Source organism: Motacilla alba, chromosome Z, assembly GCF_015832195.1.
Source record: "Motacilla alba alba isolate MOTALB_02 chromosome Z, Motacilla_alba_V1.0_pri, whole genome shotgun sequence".
Classification (NCBI taxonomy): domain Eukaryota; kingdom Metazoa; phylum Chordata; class Aves; order Passeriformes; family Motacillidae; genus Motacilla; species Motacilla alba.
This window is the reverse complement of record NC_052046.1, coordinates 44,024,928-44,048,395: the sequence shown is the minus strand read 5'-3', so window position 1 is coordinate 44,048,395 and position 23,468 is coordinate 44,024,928. Positions and strand designations below refer to the sequence as shown.

Genomic DNA, 23,468 nt, shown 5'->3' with positions numbered 1-23,468 from the left:
TTGCAATATAGGAAATATCACGTGCCCATGCAAGCTGTTAGGTGTTGTAGAACGCCACACCGCGTTCTGGTCAGGCCCTCAACAGGCTGTTGTGAAGGCAAATGGCTGGCAGGAAAATTAAAAAGCAGGCCACTTTTACTGTTGTATAAGAATAGCTGTTATTCAGGTGCAAAATTTTCCCACAAAGATACGGTAGCACTCAACTTTTGGACGTTTCTGTCAGGGCCTTTACCACATTTTTCTCAGGTATTCATGGTTGCCACGATCTGGAGTCTGTTCTTGTATGCTATCTGACGTGCAGCCCAGTTAATTAATTCAGCACTGGGAACTGGGCTCCTAACATTTCCTGAGAAGGGAGCCCAAATACTCAGCTATTCATTTCTTTACCATTTGAGAAAACCTGAGTAAATTGCTAATCCTAGCTTGGTGCCTCCTCCCTCTTGCAAGCGCAGTGGCCTCAAGAAAGCAGTCTTCTTTCAGGACATGGGGGGCAACTCTTGTGATGCAGGTTTTTGGCAGAGAGGGGTCCACCTAGCACACTGCTTTCATTCCATAAGGGCTGACTCCTCAACAGTAGGAGTTTCACGTAGAGGCAGGGAAGACTGACCTGCCAATAAGCAGGGGTTTGGATAGCAGATGGGATAGTATCCTGTGATGGAAGTAGGGGTGGCTCACAAGGATGTGTTGAAAAATGACATTGGACATTTTGGTTGCTTCAGAAGCCTGTACTGCTACAACAGACCTGTTTGTGGTCTGAACCAAGCCCTGCTCAGTGATTTGCAGAAGGGATAACCAGTTGTGATTTCTGCATGGAGAGTTAGGAGACATAGCAATGTTGAAGCAAAGCATCTCCCCAAACAGTGTTTATCTCAGCAGTCATGGTGGTTACTATGAGCTTTTAGAGTGAGCAGACGTTGCCTCCTGGGGATCAGCCCTTCAAGTCAGGGTGGGCCTGCTTAGGGAAGGCAGTGTTCATGCACTCTGAGTGACTGTTCTGTAGATCCGGTTCTATGATAGGCAGAAACTTCCCCAGAGCACTTCTTTTAAACAGTAACTGGGAACAGCAGTAATGTGTCCATTTTCCCCAAGCTAGTCATTCTCTGCAGTCTAGATAATGGGATTATTGCTATCCTGTGAGTTGGGGACCCCGTGAATGACACCAAAACATGTTCCTACAAAATTAATGGGTAGGCAGGAGTTCTGCATTTGAAAATCTAATCTTAAAACCTTGGAGACTGATTAAATTACATCTCTGAGCCAGGAACAAAATGTAGCTACATGCAAATTGTGCTCCTGCCCTTTTTTTTTCTTTTTCTTTTTTTTTTTTTTAGTACTGGAGAATGATTTGGGGCTTCAGAGGCTGTTAAAAAGTGTGTTCTAATCTCATGATTATTTAGTCAGATGTTAATAACTACAGGACTTATCCAGAACTCTACTACTAGTAATATAAGCCTATAGGGAAGGGTAATCTATTTTAGTATTACATCCATCTCAGTGGCTTCTGGACAGCCAACAGTTTGTCTGAGAGAGGATGGTTGTTGGATGGTTGTTTTCCAGATTTTCCTTAAGAGCAAAGACTTCACTCATACAGAAAAGCATAAGCAAGTATTTGGATTAATGAATATGCCTGTTTTCCAGCAGCCTGTAAGAGATTTTTTTTTATTCTGCTCCTTTCTTTCAAGCCTTTCAGATAGTGTTGATCTGTCAGTAAGAATGGAAGACAAGACCCTCTGTTGAAAGAGGTTGGGAGCAAAGTGCTTTAGTTGATGCAGTGACTGTTATTCCAGTATAGGATGTTTATATGGTTTTTTTTTCTGATTTCCCAGGAAATACTCTGAGCTTCACATTTACAGAGCTACGTTGGCTGATGCTGGGGAATACGTATGCAGAGTGAGCAGCAAGCTAGGAAATGACAGTACTAAAGCCAGTGTTATCATCACAGACACCAATGGTAAGGCTTGACTCATTATTTTACTGTCACATTCAGAAAGACCAGGTATTAAAGCTGCCAGCAGGACAAAGGGCTTAGAAGCAGGACAAAGTTTGGCACATGAAGTGGAAGTGGAAGCACTGAAATCTTTTAGGTGTACTAAGAAAAGTAGTCAGCCCTGTCTTGTCTGTTATGTAGTTGAGATGTTCAATTTGCCTTACAGACAAATGGGCTGTCTCCTTCAGATTTCAGAACAGATGAGCATTTTCGGTGTAACACCAAGTCTAAGACACAGTCTAGTCAAGACTAAAAAAAGATGAAGGAAATATTATTTTAATTCCTGTTATGCACAGTGAGGGAAGTTGCATTTAACCTAAAACATATGATAGTCTGAACTGCTAAACCAGCACTTACCACTTTAAGTAATATTTTTATTGCTCTGATTGCCACCCTTTTCACTTTCACATATGTTGATAGGTTTTTGGTTTGATTTCTAAAACAATAAACACAAAGGCATGAATGTATCTGAAGGAAAATTATTCAAAGGCTTGAGTATGATTCAGATGCTTTAATTCAGAGATTGTAATTTAAGATTGATTGTGATTTAAGCTGAAATCATGTTTTTCTAGTGTGACTTTGACTAATTCAGCTCCTCTAATTCAAACTCCAGTGTCCAGCCAGTTGTGAAGTACAAAACAAACATGTCCTTATTAGCAAACAAAGCTGAAGTTCTCTGCATATCATAGAGAAGTTAAGGATGTTATAGCAATGTGAATTTAACAGGCATGCTTTTCTGTTCCACATTTCTGTGCTCTTAAGTGGGAGATAGGCATTTACATAAACAGAAAACCAAATGTAAACCTTTTCCAGTGGGATTTGTCTTTGTCTGTCTGCTGTTTTGTAATCACGCAGCAATTGCTTGACTGTATTCACTTTGTGTATTTGCTATTCTATTTCATCAACTACAGAATCTCAAGTGCTAGAATTTCATTCTAGCTGTATGCTATTATAATCATAAGCAGATGTCAGGAGACTGATATAAAAGATCAAGTGTTATTTACTGGAATGTTGCTAAGAGGAAAAATAGGTAGGTGTTTCTGTTTCCATGAATACAAATTTTAGTTGTTCATTAGCTGCTTGCATGATAAAGCTCCTGTACGGTTTCCATAACTCAACTGTAGGCACTGTGCCTAGGCAGTGTTACAGATAAATGCAAAAAAAAAAAAAAAAAAAAGAGGCTTGACCATTCTCTATTACTTTGTCAGACAAGGAATAGTGTCATGGGAGTGCATGCAGGAGCCTCATTCCTTTGCTATGTGACATGGATTTTTCAACTTCCTTTTGGGCTATGCTGAATGCAAAACACTCCTGCTGCAAGAGGGCAGGAGCTAGGTCTCAGTAGAAAGTATTTGTGGCAAGCCCTGTTATGTGCATCCATATATGTTAAAATCTATCTAATTGTGTTATGAAGTGTAAGTTGTTGAAAACACAGCCGTGCATACAAATGCAGGGCAAACTGGAATCCAGTCTAAACCTGCCAGCTGGCTCTTGTCCGTAAACATCTGAACTGGAAACTCAGTGATATCTGGACTGGAACATCTCAGTGATATTTGATCATCTAGACTCAGGCATGGCAACATTCATTGGTGGAATAAATCGATCGTGCATATTTGGTTGCTACACGTACATCTGAGCCCCCTCTGCTTACTGTTCCTCATAAATTACCAATAAAATTGTTCATAATTTTCCTGCTAATGGTGGAATTTTCCACCTGGATTTGAGAAACAGCATGGGCAACATCTGGTGACTTAAGAGCAATAGATCCTTATGGCCTCAAAGGGCAACATCTGCCTTGAAAACAGGGATAGACCCCCTGCGTGGGTGACCTTCTCACCCCTCCTTCCCCCACATTCCCTGACCTCTTCCCCTTGCTAGCTTAATGACAGATTTGGGATCCAAACTCGGTAATGAGCCCTGAAGAGCAGTCATTACTTGGGTCCTGTATAGCTGGGAGGTCCTGAAATATTCATAAGAAAGAAAGAATTTAAAACAAAAAGAAAAAAAAAAAAAAAAAAACCAAAAAAAAACACCAAAACAAACAAAAATCGAGCATATTTAACTCTTACTTATTATTACCTGTTAATGGGCTTTTGGGGAAGCTCTTCGGGTCCAGTGTAGTCCAGGAGTCCCTGTAGAAAACTAAACTGTGGATATCTGAGAAGGCTGAATCTCTCAAAGAGAGCAGAGAGATTGCTTTCTTCCACCTCCAGCAGATAAGGTAACAGTGAGGTAAATAAAAATGCGCTAGAGAGCCTGACTTTCCTATGGTGATACTGGTGTGGTCTGCTGTGTGAACCATAACTTAAATTATGACCTTTATTTAGTGACCTCACCTGATCATATTTATTATGTATGCCCTGCTGTCTAGATCTTCCTTTCCCTTTGTGCTGATTACTTTAAGGGTGAGGGTAGGCAAGGTAATGGCCTTTCTGGGAATGGGGGTATTTTTATTTCCACTGTAAGGTTAGTGTTTTTCAGTATCTTAAAAAAAAAATCTGCATTTAAATTCCCTAGAATTTTGTCAAACTAGGAGTATTTTAGTTGAAATTTTCTTTACTGGCATATGCCGTGAAGGAGAACTCCAGAGCCAGACCAAAGGTCTGTTTATCAGGTTGCCTTGTCTCTAAAATCAACTACCAATGGACATTAGGAAAAAACATAGGAAGAACAAGGCAAATGTGTTGGGGTTTTCCCCCAAAGAATATAAAAAGCCATATATTTGCCACCAAGGTTACTGATTTCAATTCCCTGCTCCAAGCATAGAAAAACTAGTATTTCTCAATAAAACAATAGTAAAATATGTTTTATTATTTTCAGTGAGCAAAGACCTTAATTTTTCCTGATCTCATTCCCCAAAGTGGTCAACTTTTCTGTCTGAAGCAGTACTATTCAATGCAATAGTAATTCCTTTTGTTCTTACTACTATAAACCTTGTTATTTAAAAACGCCAAGTTTGCTTTTGTGCAAGTTTTTGCTACACATAAACATGAGTACACCCCCACACAAACAGTACTAACCTATGCAGACTTCTAAATTTTCCCAGTCTTACTGAGAGTTTTATAAATCTTTGTATATAGAGCCATGTGTGTGAATTAAGAATGTAACAAATATAAAAATAGCCAGACAAACACAATTTTTACCAGTCTTAATAGCAAGTGATAGGAGCTATTCTCTTTTAAATTTATAATGAGTATAACTTGCCCACAGGATATGAGCTGCTTTCTTATTTTCATTCACTCAAACTCACGTATGCTCGCCTAAAACTGTAATTGAGGTCAAAAGAGAGGCATGAAGTATTCCTGGTGGTGTATAAATAGTACACAAGTTTGCTAATGACTTTTTTTGTGCATCCTGATTTCTTACTTTACCCAGGTAAAATTATTGCGGTGAATTTTTCAGGGATTTTCTCATCAGCAGAGGACTTTATTATGCTTGATAAATAACACTGACAGAATACTTCACAGCACAACCAAAGCTTTCAACTTACTCACAAAACCCTGTATTTAGGCAACTAGCTAAGTGATATCTTTTTGATAAAGAGTCAAGCATGCTCTGTCTGCATGCGGTGTCAGTCTTTTCCATTAAAACCTGTTGGCCTGTTTCTTTTGCCTCTCTGAGGATGTTTTCTGTGCCCAGCATGTTTCAGGGTGCGAAAGGGTGGATTCATGCAGAGATAGTTCGAAAGCCAGAAGTCTGCAGTGCTGGTTCTGCTGGGTTATGTGCTGGGTTTTGGGTGAGCGCTATTCCTTGGTGTCTGTTGGAAAGTGAGTTGATGTAGTTTGACTCATCAGTGTGAGTGACTGGGACAATTCTGCCTGAATTGATGGGTGCTAGAAGTACTCAGGTGATCTGTTAATGTATCTCAATTGTAGGCACAGGTGAGCCTTGGTAAATTCATTAGCTACACAGTGGCCGGTGCAGGCTTTTGGTTTTGCCTCCATAGGACTTGCAGTAACACCTCCAAGTTGCACAGTAATCAACACGCACAATTCATTCAATTTTAATTGGCTCTTCCTCTTCTGAAGAAAGACAGTAGCTTAGCTTCAAGAAGATGACTGAGAAATAATTAAGTAAAAACATCTTATATCTAGTACCCATGGAGCATGTGACAAACTATTAAATACTTCAAGTGCAGAAAAAGTCCCTTCTTCAGTCCAAGACTTGATTAAAATAAGAGATCAGGGTACCTCTTCTCTCTAGCATAATTGTAGGCAACCTGGGACATAGTTTGTTTTTAACTGGCTGGCATAATGAGTCAGGTTCACACTGGAGCAAATTAGCATGCTTAAACCAATGTCACTGATTTGGTCTTAAAAAGAATTGTGGCCATCACTCAATTTGGTATTGCAAGTCCCCTAAGAGTACTCTTGAACCTTTCCTTGCAATTTGAAATGCTTTGATTGAGGGCAATGTTCTTTTAATCTGACTCAGGTCAGTAGTTTCTTGGAGGAAAAAGGGGAAAAGTATGGTAGTTTTGGAGTACCTAAAAGTTAGTTTAGCCACTGGATCTCCCTGTGTCTTTGACCACATATGCCTGCATGCATTTGAGGCTCCAGACTACAGCCTTACCAGCCTTCTACACAACTACTCTCTGCTCTGCCATCTATAAACCAAGTGACAGAGATGAAGAAAGTGCTCCCCTTTCCTCAAGGTGTATGATAGTTTGTGTCATTGTTTGTATAATTCAGATGGTATCACCCTAACAACATAAACAATTTGAAAGGCTTAAAACTTACATCACTGACAGAAAGTACACCTCGGGATGACAAAAAGCTTGTTTGCAGCTCCAATTACCTATGGTGTCTGAATTCTTCTCAGAACCCAGGTTGTTGTCCCTGTCAGGGTTCTCAGAGTGACCGCCTGCAAGGCCTGAACTAAAATCCATGAGCTCAACCAAATCCCTTCAGCTTGCTAAAGCAGCCTTTTTTGCATTAGGCCTCTGTCAATCTAACTGGGGGAAAAAAAGCTGTGAGGGCATGCACAGAGCTGTTCACAAGAGCAGCTGTAAGGCTCTTAAATATTTGGTTATCCTGGAGAAAAAGTTTTGGCTAAGGAGGAGAAGGACTGCCTTCCTCAGAGCTATACAGCAGAGCTTGTTGCCCATGCAACAAGTCCTCTCAGAAGCCCAAATAAAGTTCCCTGTCTGGAAGGATAGATCAACATAGCAAGGCCTTGGGGTTGCTGAGAGTCCTGTGTGACTTGAAGGAGCTCTTCCCTGTTATGTCATGCTAAACAGCAGAATATGCTGCTCGCCTGAGTACTAAAGAAATAGGACTGAGAAGCTGCAGAGGCCTGCTATTTAAAACATGCCCGAACAAGGATCTCTCATGGATCCTTCAGTATTTTTATATATCTTAGCCCCTGCACAAGCATACCCAGTTTCAGGAAACAGCACTTCACCAAGACCTAGAAGTGCCAGGGGATAGAACTGGTTGAAGCCTCTGAGGTAGCTGCTCCTTCTGGGAACTTAAACGTGATGATGAAGACAGGGCTGCAGGCTGCCCTCTCCATACCCCTAGCAGACTGCAGCAGCAAGAGTATTATGATTGGAAAATCATCCCCGCTCTTTCACCTCAGGAAAGTACTGATGGCCTGCTGTGAGAAGCCTCTTTTTTTGTTTGCTCCTTGTGTTCAGATAGCTTGCCATGTGGATCTGTGCTAGCCTTCCCAGGCACTGTAAAATGTCTTTCTTATGATTGTGGTGTACTGTGTGCAGTAAGCAGTACACACAAATGCTATGTCTTCCAAATTTTAGCATCAACAGTTAGTGTTGCTAACACGAATGTTATTACTGGGGCTTGGTAAAGTGTGACTTTCCACATGTTTTCCAAATGTATTTCTCAGCACGTTTCAGGTGTAGGAGGCTCTGGCTGTGGTTTTTTTTTTTCCACTGGCAGCTTCCCATCAGCGTTTGTACTAACACAGCTGGGCTGGGGAGGTGCCAGTAAGAAACGCTCCACCAAGCTCAGCACAGGCACTAAATGGAACATGGTTTCTTTAATGGTGAAAGAAAAGTTTGCTCCAGTAGTGCCAGATGCTAAGCTATGCAGCTGTCAGACCTGTTCCATCTCCTGACATGACTAAGAAAAGTTAATTGCTCAGACAACCCAGCTGCACAATAGAGAAATAGCCATTATACCCAAAAAATGGTCCTGAAAGCTGCCTGGCTACAGGCCATGTGTTCCAGGACCTAATGCAAAGGTTTTGATCTTAAAAATTTTAATTATGATGCACACTTGCATGCTGTGCATTGCTGACTGCCGAGGAAATGCTGCATAACATGTTCTCTCCCATTAGTGTGATGAAACTGGGATGTACTAACTCGGCAAATAGTGTATTTGCCAAAGAAAGCTGTACCAAAATGGAAAAAAAATACAAAAGAAGAGCAAGCAAGTAAGAAGTTAAAATGCAGAGCCAATATTAAAGCTTAACAAGAGAGATGTTGAAGGGAAGGCATTTGGACTAATTTTGTCTCTGGTCAAGTTTCTGTGAGCTCTGGAGACAATGAGCAGAGAACCATTGGAATCCAGATTCACAAAACAGAATAAAAACATTCTGGAGTTTGCTTTTCCTAAATCTCTTGTGAGGTATTTCTTAAATTCTGTGTGTTTGACCTACTAGGGAATTCTTGGTGTGCCTAGAGGTTTCAGGGCAAGACTTTTTTCTTGGCATTCAGGGCCTTTCTCCAGATGTAGAGCTGAAACTTGTGTAGCTGCATTGAACTGCAACACTTAATGTCTGAAATGTGTTTTGAGAACTTGGGGAAGTCCAAGACTGTTGATGAATACAGCTGAAGAGTGATTCGTTCACACCTTAGAAATTGCACACATTTGTGGCTTGTAGGGACAGCAGAGCACTCGCAAATCAATGCTGTCATTGGAACAAGGTCTCTGTGCAAGTCTGTGAAGCCTAAACAAAGGCTTTCTACCTTCTGCTTTCTCCCATCTGCGCATTTTGCATTAGCAAGGATCTGAATATGGCAACATCATACCCCGTAGCCATCAGCTGGTTCAACCAGTTTGTGCAAGCAGTCCGTGCCAGTATGTAAGTAGCAACAGTGTATGGACATATACATAGGACCAGTATGGAAGCGCAACTTTTCCCATCCCTTCAGCAAAGCAACTGTCTGAATTCTATCACAGAGCCCCCAGCAGTCCATGAGGGGCGGGGTTTGCATGTGTGGCTCAGAAGAGTTCCCTGAAGTGGCAAGTGACACTATTGGATGTACTTACCAGCAATTCAAGTGATATGAACAGACACATCTTTGCAAAATTTAACTGCCTGGAAGCATAAGGAGTGAATACTCACACTGACGTCTTCCAGAAACAGAGCCATCTGGATAATTTCTCCTGTTGCCACTGATCAGTTATTTCCAGAGGAAAATGAGAGATTGAACAACTGGCTGCTTTCAGGAGCAGGCTTTTTTCTTCAGTTTTGCTAGTAGACACCATCATTTTTTTGTTTTTTCCTGAAAAGAAAGTTCTGCAAGATGATATCTGATTGAAGCGTCTGCCCACTGGAACAAAATTTAAGCTTCCTTCTTTGAACACCTTTTTCTTCTTTATCTTGTCCATTCTGGAGCTGAATGCTGCTTGAGGATCATCTGACACCATATTATAACTTCTTGTTGCCTCTTGTGTTTTCCAGAGAGTACCAGTAAGATACCAGTATCAACAGAAGTGACAAAAACTTCTTCACGTAAGTTGAATTAACTGTCTTTCTGTCTCTTTCTTTTCATTTCTTCTTGAAATTGCTTCTACAGCTCTGAAACAGCTCCTTCTTAACAGAGAAGAATTCATCTACATCCAGCAGCTCTGTTTCTGCGTATCACCTTGGCATACTTGAGCTACTTCAGGGTCCAAGAAATGAATGAAGAAGGGTTAAGCATACTTTTTGCCATCCTGGGGCTGTATTGAGGAAGCAAATTTGGCCTACAGCTGTCAGGCTGCAGCAGCCCGACTGAAGAAGTATTTGTGTTTTTAGGAACTGTGTTTTAAAAAACCTCTTACTTCCTTCTCCTATAAATCCTAGCAGCTGCTTGTGAGTTTGCTGAGTGTATAGCATATTGATGTGCCCTCAGGAAAGTCTGTTGCCTAGACTGCTCCATTCCTCAGGGCTCTATATACAATTCCTGATAGCTCTGCTGGGTCTGTGGGTGTAGACAGGTAACTCACTGTCCGTAATTTAACCACTTTTGAGGCTGCCTTGGCATAATAGGAGTCTTCTCCAGGTGTTTTCCTTTCAGGCTGATGGAATTTGCTTTCAGCATCCTTCCCGCAGTTACGGATTGCATACTTCCAGGGTTGCAATACTGCTGGAGTTGACCCCAGTGAGAAATTGCTTTCATTATTTAACTGTTAAAAGTTACTTTATATATGGCCAGAATACAAGCACTTGTCTCTATTGATGGCTTTGGCTGAGACAATTGTAGATAAACGTGTGTAAGTCAGGCAACCCAAGAATTTACAAGATGCACATACTCTCCTTGGCAAAGAGGCTGGGGTCCTGCTAGCTTTTTTGGGAAAGCTATGTCTGGCAGAGACAGGTTTTAGTGTGAAATGACAGTGTTTGTAGGCTAGATCAAGGAAAACAGTGTGGTTGCCAGATTTTGCATTTAGCATGCCTGCAGCCTTTTCTTTGATGCATCTGTGTGTGTGGCGACCTACTTCTGAAGTCTTGGCATTGCTGCCTGACAGAAGAAACATTGGCTGTGCCCATATTCTTTCATGTTCTCAGTGGGGCTTGTCACTGGTGCTTCACTGGGAATATATGAGACCACATAGCTAATAGCAAGTGTCCTGTAACCATTGGAACCATTTTTGTTCAAAGAAGGTGGCACGCTGGTCACTGACTCCACAGGGCTTGCCTTGCCTTGTGCAGTAAGAATGTAGTCCCTGCACTTTGCTGCCTCCTTTCACATGGATTAAAGTTCTTGTTCTTGAGCAGTCTCTTTCCCTGCTTATGTCCCTTCAAGTGCCTGCTGTTACAGTGCTGTCCTTCTCTTTACCGCTATTGTGCCACTGGAGAGGAGGAAGCTGGGATGTTCAAAAAGCTGGCTGCATTCCTGATGAATCGGCACTGGCCGACTTCATGTCAAGCAACACATCACAGTATTGTCCCCAGAACAGCAAAAAGCAGTATGTTTAGTGGCTTCTTGTGGAAGTCTCCACATGGAGCTCTGTAGAGGTCTTTGATATGTGGCTGGAGCAGAGACCAGCTTAGTTCCAAACCCAGCCAGGTGCTGTTTTTCCTACTGTTCTGTCCCCACTCTGGGTCCGGACTATGTCTTTCTCTAACACTTCATGAGTTTCCTGCTGACCAGTAGTGCCTGGGGTTTTGGGCACTGCTGATTTTTTTCCAGGACTTTCAAATTAAAATAATTAATTAGTGTGTTGTTTCTTTACTTTAATATAGACTATTGTGAAATGCTGCTGTTCAAATCGCCAGGATCTAGGTTTCTTTCTACAGTTACTTTTTGATGACAGGAGGACTTATAGAGTAGTCTTAGTTTTTAAGAGTGGGTTTTTTTCTGCCTAAAACCAGGCTTCGTTAGGCAACAGATTGATCTTTTCTGTGTGAAATGAAATGTTAAATGTTTAACTACAGAGCATGCAGTTATGCCTGACCTGCTCCTTAGAATTCACAGATTGGCTGTTAGCCACCTCTACTTCACACCAGCACATCACATTGCCACCACCTTAGGCGAAGTATTCTCTCTTCAAATTGTTCCTTTCAGCTGATAATACTTCTCAAGCCTTCTCTTGAATTCTTTATTCATGCATGACACTATATATGATTTACTAGATAGTGAAAGCCCATGGAGCCACCCAAAACACATGGCTCTTTATTGCTGTGTGGTTCAGGTTCCTAAAGTTCAGACCTAGCTTCAGGCTACCTGCTTCTTCTCTAAACTTTTCTGAGTGCTTCCTTTGTGTTATTTGTGTTCAGGTCCATTTCCTTCCACTGTCCTACAAGATTATTTTTCCTACCATTCTTTTTCTGTTCTTGTAACCACTTTGGAGCTGGTGCCATGTCCCATTTTGGTCTGGAATGTGTTCTGCTTTCCCTTTCATCTATAGCTCTCTGCAGAGGTGGTGACACTCATGGACTCTTCCACCTTTCAAGCCACAGAAGTCCTAAACTATAGTTGTGATAGACTGAAATTCCTTACTGTTCAACAGGAGTTGTGTGAGAAGAAGATAAGAAGCTAATGCTTCCTGGGTCAGCATGTGGAGCTTCAAGACCTACTGCTTTCCACTTTCCTCTGATGCTGTCAGAAACAGCTGAAAATTTTACTCTGTCTTTGCCAGTTTTCTCACGGCCTTTCCTCCCAGGACCATGGAGCATTTTTGCTATAATTGATTATTTACAGTGCTCCTAGGACATGCTGAACCAACTTTGAAGTTCTTTGCTTTCTCAAGCTATCTCATTTTTTCCTCTGCTCTGCTGACTTTCTGACTACTGAGGAAAAAAAACAAAAATTAAAGACATCTCTGCTGGGGGAAGATGTTCAGCTCCTTCAGTATAGTGCTGTAGCTGTGGCTGTATTCTTACAACTTTATTGTTACTTCTGTGTGTTGCAGAACCCATGCTTAGGATACAAGCTTCAACAGAAGGAACAAACACTTCCTCCTGTAAGTATATGCAAGTTGTTTAAATTATTGCTGGCAAGACCCTCAAGTATATTTCTCCCTTCCTAGCTCAGGGAAAAATGTGCATTAAGAGATCAGGTATGACTGGGTGGGATTTCTGAACTACCAGTACAATTGTTATTTGTTATATATTATTAGAACTCTCAGAGAGATGTTTTTTGTGCATGGAGACTCAAACACCTTCCTTCAAAAAGGTCAAATGTAGGTTTGGGCAGGGCAGAGGAGTGGAAACTACACCAGTGTTTCCTACTTGGAATTCCCTTCCCTGCCCTCCCCACACAATGGCTTCAATCACTGTCTCCTCTGCCTCCACAGCCCCTGGCCCTGGGGTAGCTGGAGCACCCTCAGGTCCAGCCATCCCCACCTGGGTGCATTTCCCTTCATCTGCGTGCCAGCTGGTGCTTGTTAGAGTTCTTTCACTCTTTCTTCTGTGCCTCACTGCCCTTGGGAAGAAGATGAGGAAGATGACGACGTAATTTCGTGTGTCTTCCCTCAGCTGGGACAGAGAGCCAGAAATCGTTCTTTCCTAGGAAAGAGAGATTATCTCTCTGCTTATCTCAGGAGCACACTGGAAGCTTCAGGGCTACCAGTGGGGAATGTGACTCTTTTCTTCCTCTGAAGTGATGCTTCCCAGGGATTATGGATTAGCCATAATCCTATACAATTGAGAACCATTAGAAGAGCCTTCCAGTTCTTTACTAGAACCAAATCTACCATCTATCAGGCTGGTTTTGGGCAGTCTGGAAGGCCACTTCACACAATCAAAGCCAGTGGGGTTGTGGGAGGTGGGGTATTAATCTTGCTCTAAAGCAGTTAAGTGTTGCCAGCTGCTAAGAATAGGATGGCAGGTGAGATAGGCTAATGGTCTGATCCACTCTGACAGTTCCAGGGCTGCTATAAAATGTGCTTTATAGAAAACTATACATGAATACCCTTAATTCACATTTAATAGCTACTGTAGCAGCACCAGGAGGAAAGGTCAAAACCATATCTCTGAATTTTTCTAGATTTTCATCTCAGCTGATAATTTTTAAGTGTGTGTTGAAAGAATTAGAATGTTATGTAAGAAGCTTTCTGCCAACAAGGTGAGAAGAGTTGGATTTTGGCCTCTATTTCCCTTGATGACTAACAGCAGAGTAGGCAGAAATAATTCCTGGAGCAGTTAAAAACAGTAGATCCTTTCTGTTCTGTTCTCAGAATCATTAATGTATACTGGAGTTAGTACCATTCAAGTCACTAAAGTGAGTAATGGAGGAGAGAAGGCAATATTGGATATTGCTTCCTATGCTGGGTAGGAAGAGCTGGAGGGAGCCAGCATTTATTGCTAACAGATGTGAATGTCTGCTCACACTACAGAATGATGAGGGAGTTGACCATGTACTTATTTTAAAGTTCTTTAGGGATTTTCTTTTCTGAATTTCCATGTGACATGTCCATTTCACACTTGTCCCTGTCAATCTTGTAGCAGCCACAGAAGATAAAATAAACTGTGTCCTTCCATTTCTCAGACAATAGCAGATGTTTACATGATATGCCAGTACTGTCACTGTTCACCAGACACTGGGAAAGACTTGAAAACAGCAGAGTGATTCAGTAGGTTCTCTCCCCAAGGGCTTGCACAAGTGAACAGACATGAGTCATGCTTTGCTTCTTTTGGAGTTTCAATAACAGATATTCAGAGAAGAAGATGTTTAGAAAAAAGATCCCACTTCTCTAAGACCCTCCACAACTGACATCCCAAATATGAAGATCCCTTTTATGTTCACGTATTGCTACATTTGTCTAAATCAAGTCCACTTTGAGAATGTGGACCTCCATTCTTAAGTAAAAAAGAAAGGCTTGACTCATTATTTTGCTGTCACATTCAGAAAGACCATGTATTAAAGTTGCCAGCAAGACAGCAATGTCTATGGACAACATCAGTCTGGAAACCCATGCTCTGAGAGCTATACTGGATCAAAAGCTGAGCATCTATAGAAGTAGGAAATGAGGAAGTTGCACAGAGACAGAGCCTGTGGGAATATGTGTCAAATAGAAGCATGTGCTTAGCTGCACCTTGCAGCATTACCCTCATACTTGTTTGTGCTACTTACTAAGGGCTTTTCCCTGAATGTCTGTGGAGACACTTCCCCCAGCAAAGATCAAAGAGCCAGGGCATGCCATGTGGTCTGCACGTTTCAGATGTGATTGTCTTATATGGGGATTCTCAGTTCAGATTTGTCCGTTTGGGCAAGATGGTGAGCTCGCCTCATCCTTCCATCATTTGGAACATATTCTCTGCAGAATGCTTCCTCATGTCCTCTATCTAGCAGGTTGATCTGATGCCCAGCTGGAGCAAGAATATGGATAAAGAACAGGTAGAAGGCTGATCCCACCTTGCCTGTGGCTTCTTTTTCAGAGGCATACAGATTGGGTTTGTTTAGCTTTTCCCTGGAGAGAAAGACCCATTGCTAGTCATCTGCCCCATAGATGACTTTAAGCTTGTTTTCCTACAGACTGTCTTTTTTGCCTCTAAAACCTGCTCAGAAATTTTAAAAAGAAACATTAATTGGGTAAGAAGTGTGCCAGTTTGGATTGCTCATCTTTCCTCTCTGGAGTTATTAACTTACAAGCTCCAGGCTTGGCACAGCAAGGCACTTTCCTAACACTTCATCTTCTTGTCATGCACTAAGAGATTCCAATATGTATATTAGATTATGACCAGATACAGCACATAGAAAGGAAGTTTGCAAAGACTTTTTGCCTGTCACCTTTTTTTTTAGTACAATACTGATAAAACGGTCAATGCTGAGCAATAAAACCTTCTATGGCATGTTGCTAGGGTCATTGGTTTACAGAACATTTTTAACAGGAACATCTTTGCATACACAAAGCAAGCAGCCTGGCCAATAAATCATCTGTGTTCTAAAATCTTAAAAAGCAAGCTAAGTTTTTGCTAAATTCTGCTTTCCTTCATCTCCTAAAGTGAACCCAGTTCTTGTCCGTATACCTGACAGAAGTCCACTTTCAAAACCGATGAATTTTCTAAAACTCATACAAACATTATCAAGGGCTTCTGGAAGACAGGGTGCTTGGGCCCCAAATGATACCGTTTTTTGGTGGCTTTTTCTTCTGCCTTAGGAATACCCAAACCTGAAAAGACCTTCTGATTTTTTTGGTACTTCAAGCAAATTTTTAAAGGGTAATCTTGATTTGTATCAAGTCCTTAGACCATTTAAGTTGTCCTGCTCTCTGATTTTTGTTTAGATTTCTTTATTTTATTTTTTTAATGGTTCTTATGCACAGATACCTACCTACCAAGAGGAGTGCACTTGTCTTTGATGGGTGGCAAAAACTTGTGGAATTAGGGAAACAGAGATGGAAAGTCTTTCCTGCTTACTGAGGTCCATGTGAATTGCAGCTCCTTTAAGATACAGCATGACTTAATGACTAGGTATCTTGAAGTATAGTGAAATATAGTATATCTAATTTTTTTCTGCATTAATTAAATTTACTGTATTTTGTTTGGTTTCATTTTATTCTGAGTTGACAGATTTTAATTTAAAATATTCCTTCTACAATGGAGAGACAAAGTGTAAGGATCAGAAAAAGTTAGGGGATAATGCCTAACCACTGAACACATGTTCAGCTTCTTTTGTCTCTAAAAACTTGCTGCTTTGTCATAAAATTTAAATACAGTGGTAACACCTCAGAAACTTCTGAAATACAGCTATTTTGAGGTAAAACCCAGAATTTTTTAATGAGATAGTAAGTAACTGTGTATAGGCACTTGAGGCAGGATGGGAAGAGGAGAATGCTGTAACCAATTTATAAAGCTGAAGGAGTTCAAATGTGGGAGGCAATTACTTAGGTTGCAGCTATGCTATCAGCAGGACTCCCAACTCCTGCTCTTGTGAAAAACTAAGTCTGACATCTTCAGCTATCAGAATTTAATTCATCTGTGCCATAGTTTAAAAGGCTACTTCTCCAGGAAAGCCATACACTTCATACTGTGGTGGGAAAGTGGGTCAAAGCGAAACACAATACCACCTTGTGCATTTTGCTGTATCATTTCAGTGGGTTTATTTCTCTTAGTAATGGTCTCTGGAGAGAATACTCTGTTTTGTTCTAAGGACATGGTGTGTGACTAAAGGAAGGGTCAGATAACTATTCTTGTTGAATGTAAAGTGAGTTTAAATCTCCTAGTAAGTGAAATCCTAATGAAAGAGCAGTGGTGACAAAGTCTCAGTCCTTTGTTATAACCTACCACAATGTGCAGTATGTTCCAGTTTCATTCTTCATAGTGGGCACCAATGTCAGTGGACAATGCAGTGGTAACTTCAGTACTTTCATGATTTCATGCAGCATGGCAAACCCTGTTTCCTGTATTTGTATTTCACAGATAAGGCAAACTCATGGAAACAGGTAAAATCTCCCTGAGACAAGGCTTTCAATCTTTCGTATGACTCCCAGACTAAAGATGGTGTGACAATAAATGCCTTCTCCCAAACCACTTAATCTCGAAGGGTTTTCTGTATTGCATTCTTGGTCCCTCAATATTGCTCTGAAGGAGAGCTTGTGTTGTCACTCAGCTGGTGAATGCAATGGTTTATGTCTGTTTATTTCAAGATGTGCTTTCCCAAGGTCATGAACTACACCATAAAAATAGTTATCAAATATGTGGCAATCTGCTCTGGTAGAATACAAGTAACAGATTTCTGTTGTCTGTAGTATTTCTCAAGGAAGCCCATGACACATTGCCTTTAACATGTTGAGGATCCTCTCTTTTCCAAGATCCTAACTCCAGAAACTCCTCCCTTTCAGCAAAAGGATTTTTAAAGACTGTGTGTGTCCTTAGTGATGGAGTGGGGAGCCCCTCACACCAAGGTAGTGACAAAAGTCACATTATCAGTGGATGCTTTAGCTGGAGAGTGTGGGCTTCATCCCTAGCTTTCCTCAGGAACCCTCAGTGTGTCTGGACTTTTGTTTCTGAGATCCTGCAAATCATATGGGAATTTTTCTTCAACAGTCTATTAGTAAGGCCTAGTTTCCTTGAGGTTCTTCCCACAAAGTCAAATAATGGCAAATTGTTTCCTAAGAGAGCATTAGTTCGTGTCTTTCTGACTTCTTCATCCTTTGCTGAAATGACACATGCTGTTTGCTCACCTGAGAGCAAAATAAGTGCCTTCTTGATCTGCCAGCAAAGCCTGTGCTATACTGGAGGACACAAGCTTGTAGCACAGGGATGTGTCAGTGTTTTGATCGCAGTTGTTTGGTCACTGTGTCTTCCAAGGAAGTCCCAGGTACTGTCACTGTGACAAAAATGGGTACTCAAGGACTCCTGTTCTTCCTGGCTATACTCTTTCTGGGTAGCAACTGTGAACATACTTTGTGGTACTGGATCAGCCTTCTCAAAATCTTCCCTCTTCTGAGGCATCGGGGTAGTACTTACTGAGTAAAGGTACACAACAGGCAGTCATGCCAGTAGGACAGGGGTCTGTGAGCAAAATGGAATGTGTAACCTTGACAGAAATGTGCATCTCTTTCATGTCATTATCCATGCTGTAATCAAGACTATTAGTGTTCTGTAGGAAGGCATGAGGGAAACAAAGAGCTCAGAACAAGTATGAACAGTGGATACTCTCAACCAACAAAAATTATGAGCATGTGCATGGGTACAGAATAATATTTGTATTTTAATACAATAAGGAGTTCCCAACTTATCCCTATAGTCCAGATATGCTGCTCATCTCCTTATCTTCCGTCTATTGCCCCCAAAGAGTTTACCCTGAGGCACTCTCTTGTGTTAACCCTAGGAGAGACAAGCAATGCAAGTTACTTTGTGCTCTTCAGGAGACCCTTCTCTCCTCAGAAAGACATGATGACAGCCCACTTTCTTATTTTTAGAGGTGGAGTTTCTCTTGTGTCAGGTTTAGACAGAAAGGTCCAACAGAGATAAAAATCCCAAAGGGAATTTAAGTTACCAAATTTGAATTCAAATTTGGTAATATCAAACTAACATCAAACCTGAAGGCTTGCTGGGCTCCCTTTGACAGGGAGGCACACAGAGCAGGCTTTCTTAGATGGTATGTTTCGGGCTTTCTAGTCCACATTCTTCCAGTGGGGATCTTAGGCTGCCTCAGCTGTAAACAGACACCCTTTGGCATAGCAGGGCCCAGGTCCATGAAGGGGTGTTTCAAGTTCACAGACTGGCAGTGGAGGTCTGTCATGAAGCAGAAACACAAATTTAATGAAATACAAGGGCGTCAAGAGCCTGGATCCATTGCTTTGTTTTCATGATGAGCTTCAAATTTGGGCAGTTCTGGTCAACCACAGAGGCAGATGGTGATGTCTAGGGAGAGGGAACAAAGAAAAACACAGCAGTAGATAAAAGATGAACAGAAAAGTAAGCTGTTACTTTTCAGAATTACTTGTCAAGTATATGGCTCTGAATGTTTCCATTTACTTAAGAAAAACCCCTTGATAAATCACTATTTACTTCTCAAAAATGTAGGCTGCATCACAGAAATGGTATTTCAAAAGATATAGGCAGAGTATTGAACACATAAATGTGAACTTTCCATGGATGCATGGCTTTGAAAAGCCATCATTGTGTCCCCTCATTAGCTTCTCCATAAACACAGTGACACTCTATGGATGAGACTCAATTTACTACAGCAGTTTCTATCAGGTAAATTAAAAGCAATAGTCTTCTTTCACATTCCTATCTAGCAGAACTGTAATAGTGCAGTGGGAGCCAAGCTAAACCCTCGGGAAGAAATTATTATCCTATCCTTCATGTCCACATCTCTTCTAAATTGCCTTTTGGTAACCTCTTCTAATTGGATGCAAAATGGGAAAGTTGTATCTCCTGTGACTTTCATTATCAAAATGTTCCCGGAGGTTCTTAATGGTTTCTGCTGTTCTTGACATTCTCCCCCTGTGCAACAAGGAGAAGGAATTGCTCTAGTCATTGCAGCTATTAAAGAACAGCCTTTTACAGATCTTCCTTCTAGATTTGCATCTTCCTAAATATTTAGCAGTAGCCAGCTAGTCAGTAACTTTGAGTTGCATCCACTGTAGCTGGCAAGTATCATGAAACACCCACTCTCTGTTTTTTGAAAAGAAAGCTGTGCCCTAGAGCAATTATCCTTTGAATCTTGACTGATGGATGTCAGTATCTTCTTTTGGTGACTATGTATGTATATAAAGGCTCTTTCATTTCCTCATAAGATTTTCTTTTCCTGGCAGCCTACTCTTCATTCTAGTCATTTCAGCTTCATTATGGATATACACAGCTCATAGGCCTCACTGGTAGTTTATATTAATAACAGTATCCATCTGTCTGAGATCCTTTGATAACTAAAGTAATTTTTAAACAGGGATCTGCTTTTTGGAAAAGAGGAAACTTTTTCTTAGCCTTCCAGTTTCCAAACTTTGTCAATTCTGTTGAAAGCTAAAATAGCATAGGGCATTTCTAATTTATGATAATCATAAAGGCTAAATCTAGGGTGCTATGTGGAGTGAAGCTGAGGAGTGAGAGGGAGTGCTGGAGCAGTGTTTGCCCATTTCATCATTAACATGATTTCTTGTGTCATTTTGGGCCATGCCAGCTACTGATTTTCAAGACACCTAAGCACCATAAGAAGGACTAAGTGCACTGAGACCTTTACCAGGAGGCAGTATGGGTACCACCCTGCCAGCCCACCTCCCTTCACTCTGAGCAGTTCTCCCATGTCATCCCAACAGATATTGCAACCCTCAAAGACTCATAGGTCTCTTTAACTATGCTGGGGGAATTAATCGTAAAGTTTTAGTAATGCCATGAAAACACCACTTGGATGGGCTGAGACTCACTCTTTCCACAATTTAGACACTGAGAACTGGAAGAAGACACATGTAAACGATTTTTAATGAAGGGCAGAGCCACAGTGAAGTGGTATGTGATGTAGCTGTAGCCTAGTCATGCTTGCCCTTAGACTGAGAGCATGATCTATCTCCTTCCCTGCTGAGCAATGTTGGAACATCTGAGCAGTAAGGCTGCCTATCCCACCCCAGCCTTCCCAGTGACCATGTATTTGTGGGGCAAAAAGCAACTGCATTACACCCCAGCCCTCCCAACTTTAGCAACCATGGTCACTGCTCTTGAACAGAGATGTGAGATAACACTTACTGGACTACAGGCCAAGCTAACAGAGGAAACAACTGTTTTCCCAACCTTGAGCATTTGGCTCTTTTGTTTGTCCATTTGTTTCTGTTTCGTTTATTCAACACAGAAAAGCTCCTTGCTCCAAAGCTTTTAAAGTTCAGAGTTGATGTTGAATAGGGAAGGATTTGACTGGACACAGCTCTGCAGACTAAAGTTTTACCAATACCATGTGCCATTGAGATTATCTAAAACTTTACTATTTATACATGGGGTAGTAATAGCCCTTCAGATTTTAAAACAGTGATTATTTTTCTGAGATTTATAAAGTGGAATCTGAACTCTGTTACTGATATCTTTCTGGTAATATTCACAATGATCCAAAATATAATTCTTAATAACACAGTCAAGTGTCTAACAGGTATTTAGATGAGCTTTCCAAAATGTCAGCATAGTTGATGAGGAGTATTACTGAAAGGGTTGGTTTCTAAAAAAACAAGGATAAGCCATACTCCAGGGAAGAAATATTAGGGTGTTTTTTTAATAATATCTATTTTGCAGGCAAATACACATCTGTGAAAGCCACAGCTACCTGCATTTTAGAAACCTACTCATTGGATCTACTGGTGCCAGTTGTGGCACAAACTGTCAGTGGTAGAAAGCTTTTTCTAGTCTTTTCAAATTAGAAGTGAGCTAACAACATGTGATGCTTTTATTTGTTTGAAATGTCTATGTTTTTATATATCATAACTGAGAATGTTCTTTTAGTTGTAGCTAAAATTCTGTTGTAAGCTTTCAAACACTGATGTCCAGTGCCATGGGGCATTAGTTCAACAGTTTAGTTATTGTTCTGAGAGAACAGTAGCTTTAAATGTCTGGTGCTTTTGCCTGATTAAATGCCACTCCCCCCCTCCCCCCCCCCCCCCCCCCCCGAAGTTTTTCCATTCTAAGAAAGTCCAAACTCTTGCACTGGTTGTTTTGCATTCCTAAATATTTTATGTTATTTAAAACAATACAAATATGGAGTGATTCCACAGGGCACACGGTAAAATAGGATTGGATCTTGCACTGTACTTTTATACTGTTAGTATGACTTTTATTATTTTATTATTTCCCTGGAATGGCTCTTTCCTTCCATTTTTCACTGGGGAAATATTTGGCTTAACAAGGTTATGCTTAGTTCTTGAATATTTGAATAATCTACACAAAACCCATTAGCTGACACAGTGGCAACTAATACTTGACAGACAGTAAGATAACAGTTGTCTCAGAGACTGTGAGAGGCCAGAAGAATCTTAAACATTAATCTTGCAGGAAGGATGAAGAGTTGCCTTGAGCAGTGATGCCGCTCATTCAAATGCATGTCGATCTGTCTTGAAGAACTGGTGCTTCAGATCCCTGCTGTAATGAGCTCTGAATCAGATGCTGTTCTTGGCTACTAGGCAAGCTGCATCTGCACAGTACATCCTTGTAACTCGTTTAAATATTTCTCACTTTGGAGGGAGCAGGTTAAGACAGATCCAGGGAAGGAATGCTGTGAACATATTCAGATTCTGTATCTTTTTTGGTGGACTAGTAGTCATGCCAGTGTAGCTGTGATCGCTGAGAGTGGCAGATCAATCCCAAGCATCATGGGAGGTAACACAAGTCTGAAATCCTCTCCATGTGTGATCAGCCAGTGCATTTGGTCTGTGCACTGGTGAATTTTTTTCCTAGAAGCAGGCAAGAGGAAATTAGACATGGGTTAGGGACTGTTTACTTTAACCAATTGCATGTTTTTGCCAGATGGAGAGAATTCTCTGTGTCTTACCCACAATGACTCTATCCTGCATCAAATCTGTAAGTGACCTCTTGGTTGGCAGCAACACCATGACTCAATTACACTTCCAAGGTCAAGAGCTAAATGCCAGCACCCTATTAATTCTTCTGGCCAAATAGACACCTGGAGAGCTAATGTACTGTTGTACTTACTGTTTGAGTTATATCTAGAAATATGCAGTAAAACTCTAGATATGTGGCTTGCATTTGCAATTATATATTCACTGGATAATATGCATACATCAGAGACCTAATATTCACCTCAGCAAGAAAGCACAGTTATAGGTGGGCTGAGCAAATGGAGCTTTTCAATTTAAATATGCAAATGAATTTCATACACACATGGACACTATTAGCAGATGGTCAGTAAGGAAGGCTGTGTACAGAGGAGGGAGTCTTTCCTTTTAATTTGATAAGAATCTTTTCCTGTGGATTTTGTTTCATCCTGAGGAATAACTTTTATTATCTGTAAATATCTTGTAAAATATGAGTAGTGGATTAAGAATTTTCTCTGGGTGGAAAAAAAGAAAGTCAGAGAGTTAAAATATTTTTATTGTCATCAAATTTTCAGAACACAATGTGGAACAAGTAACTCTAGTAGAAACATATTAGCCAGAGCTGATGATTCACACATGATTGATGAAAATTTTGAGATTCCTTAAGGAAGAAAAGATTTATTTAAAAATACTTATAAGAAGAAATGGGCATCAGCTAACTCTGAAACAGGAAGCAAGCAGAGAATTTGTTATCACTTCTTTGACCCTCTGTTCTAGATTTCATCTTCTGTATGCTAGTATTGGAGGGGTGCTGGATCACAGGAAAAGATAGTAGAAGCAGAAAGGAGAGGAAAGCATGGTAGTATGAGCTAGCATTTCTGCTTAGC

The 23,468-nt window shown here is 40.9% G+C and overlaps 1 protein-coding gene across 11 annotated transcripts in view; it reads left to right on the top strand.

Annotated features, from left to right (window-relative positions):
- Window positions 1–23,468, top strand: part of NRG1 (neuregulin 1) — a 443,600-nt gene that overhangs the window by 303,448 nt on the left and 116,684 nt on the right. For 8 of the 11 annotated variants that reach the window (XM_038125662.1, XM_038125666.1, XM_038125668.1 and 5 more), the window contains 3 exons: window positions 1,827–1,951; window positions 9,638–9,688; window positions 12,574–12,624. In XM_038125662.1, coding sequence (XP_037981590.1) covers window positions 1,827–1,951; window positions 9,638–9,688; window positions 12,574–12,624 — 227 coding nt within the window. The remainder of the gene's footprint in view (window positions 1–1,826; window positions 1,952–9,637; window positions 9,689–12,573; window positions 12,625–23,468) is intronic. The other 3 variants (XM_038125665.1, XM_038125664.1, XM_038125663.1) reach the window with 2 other exon arrangements.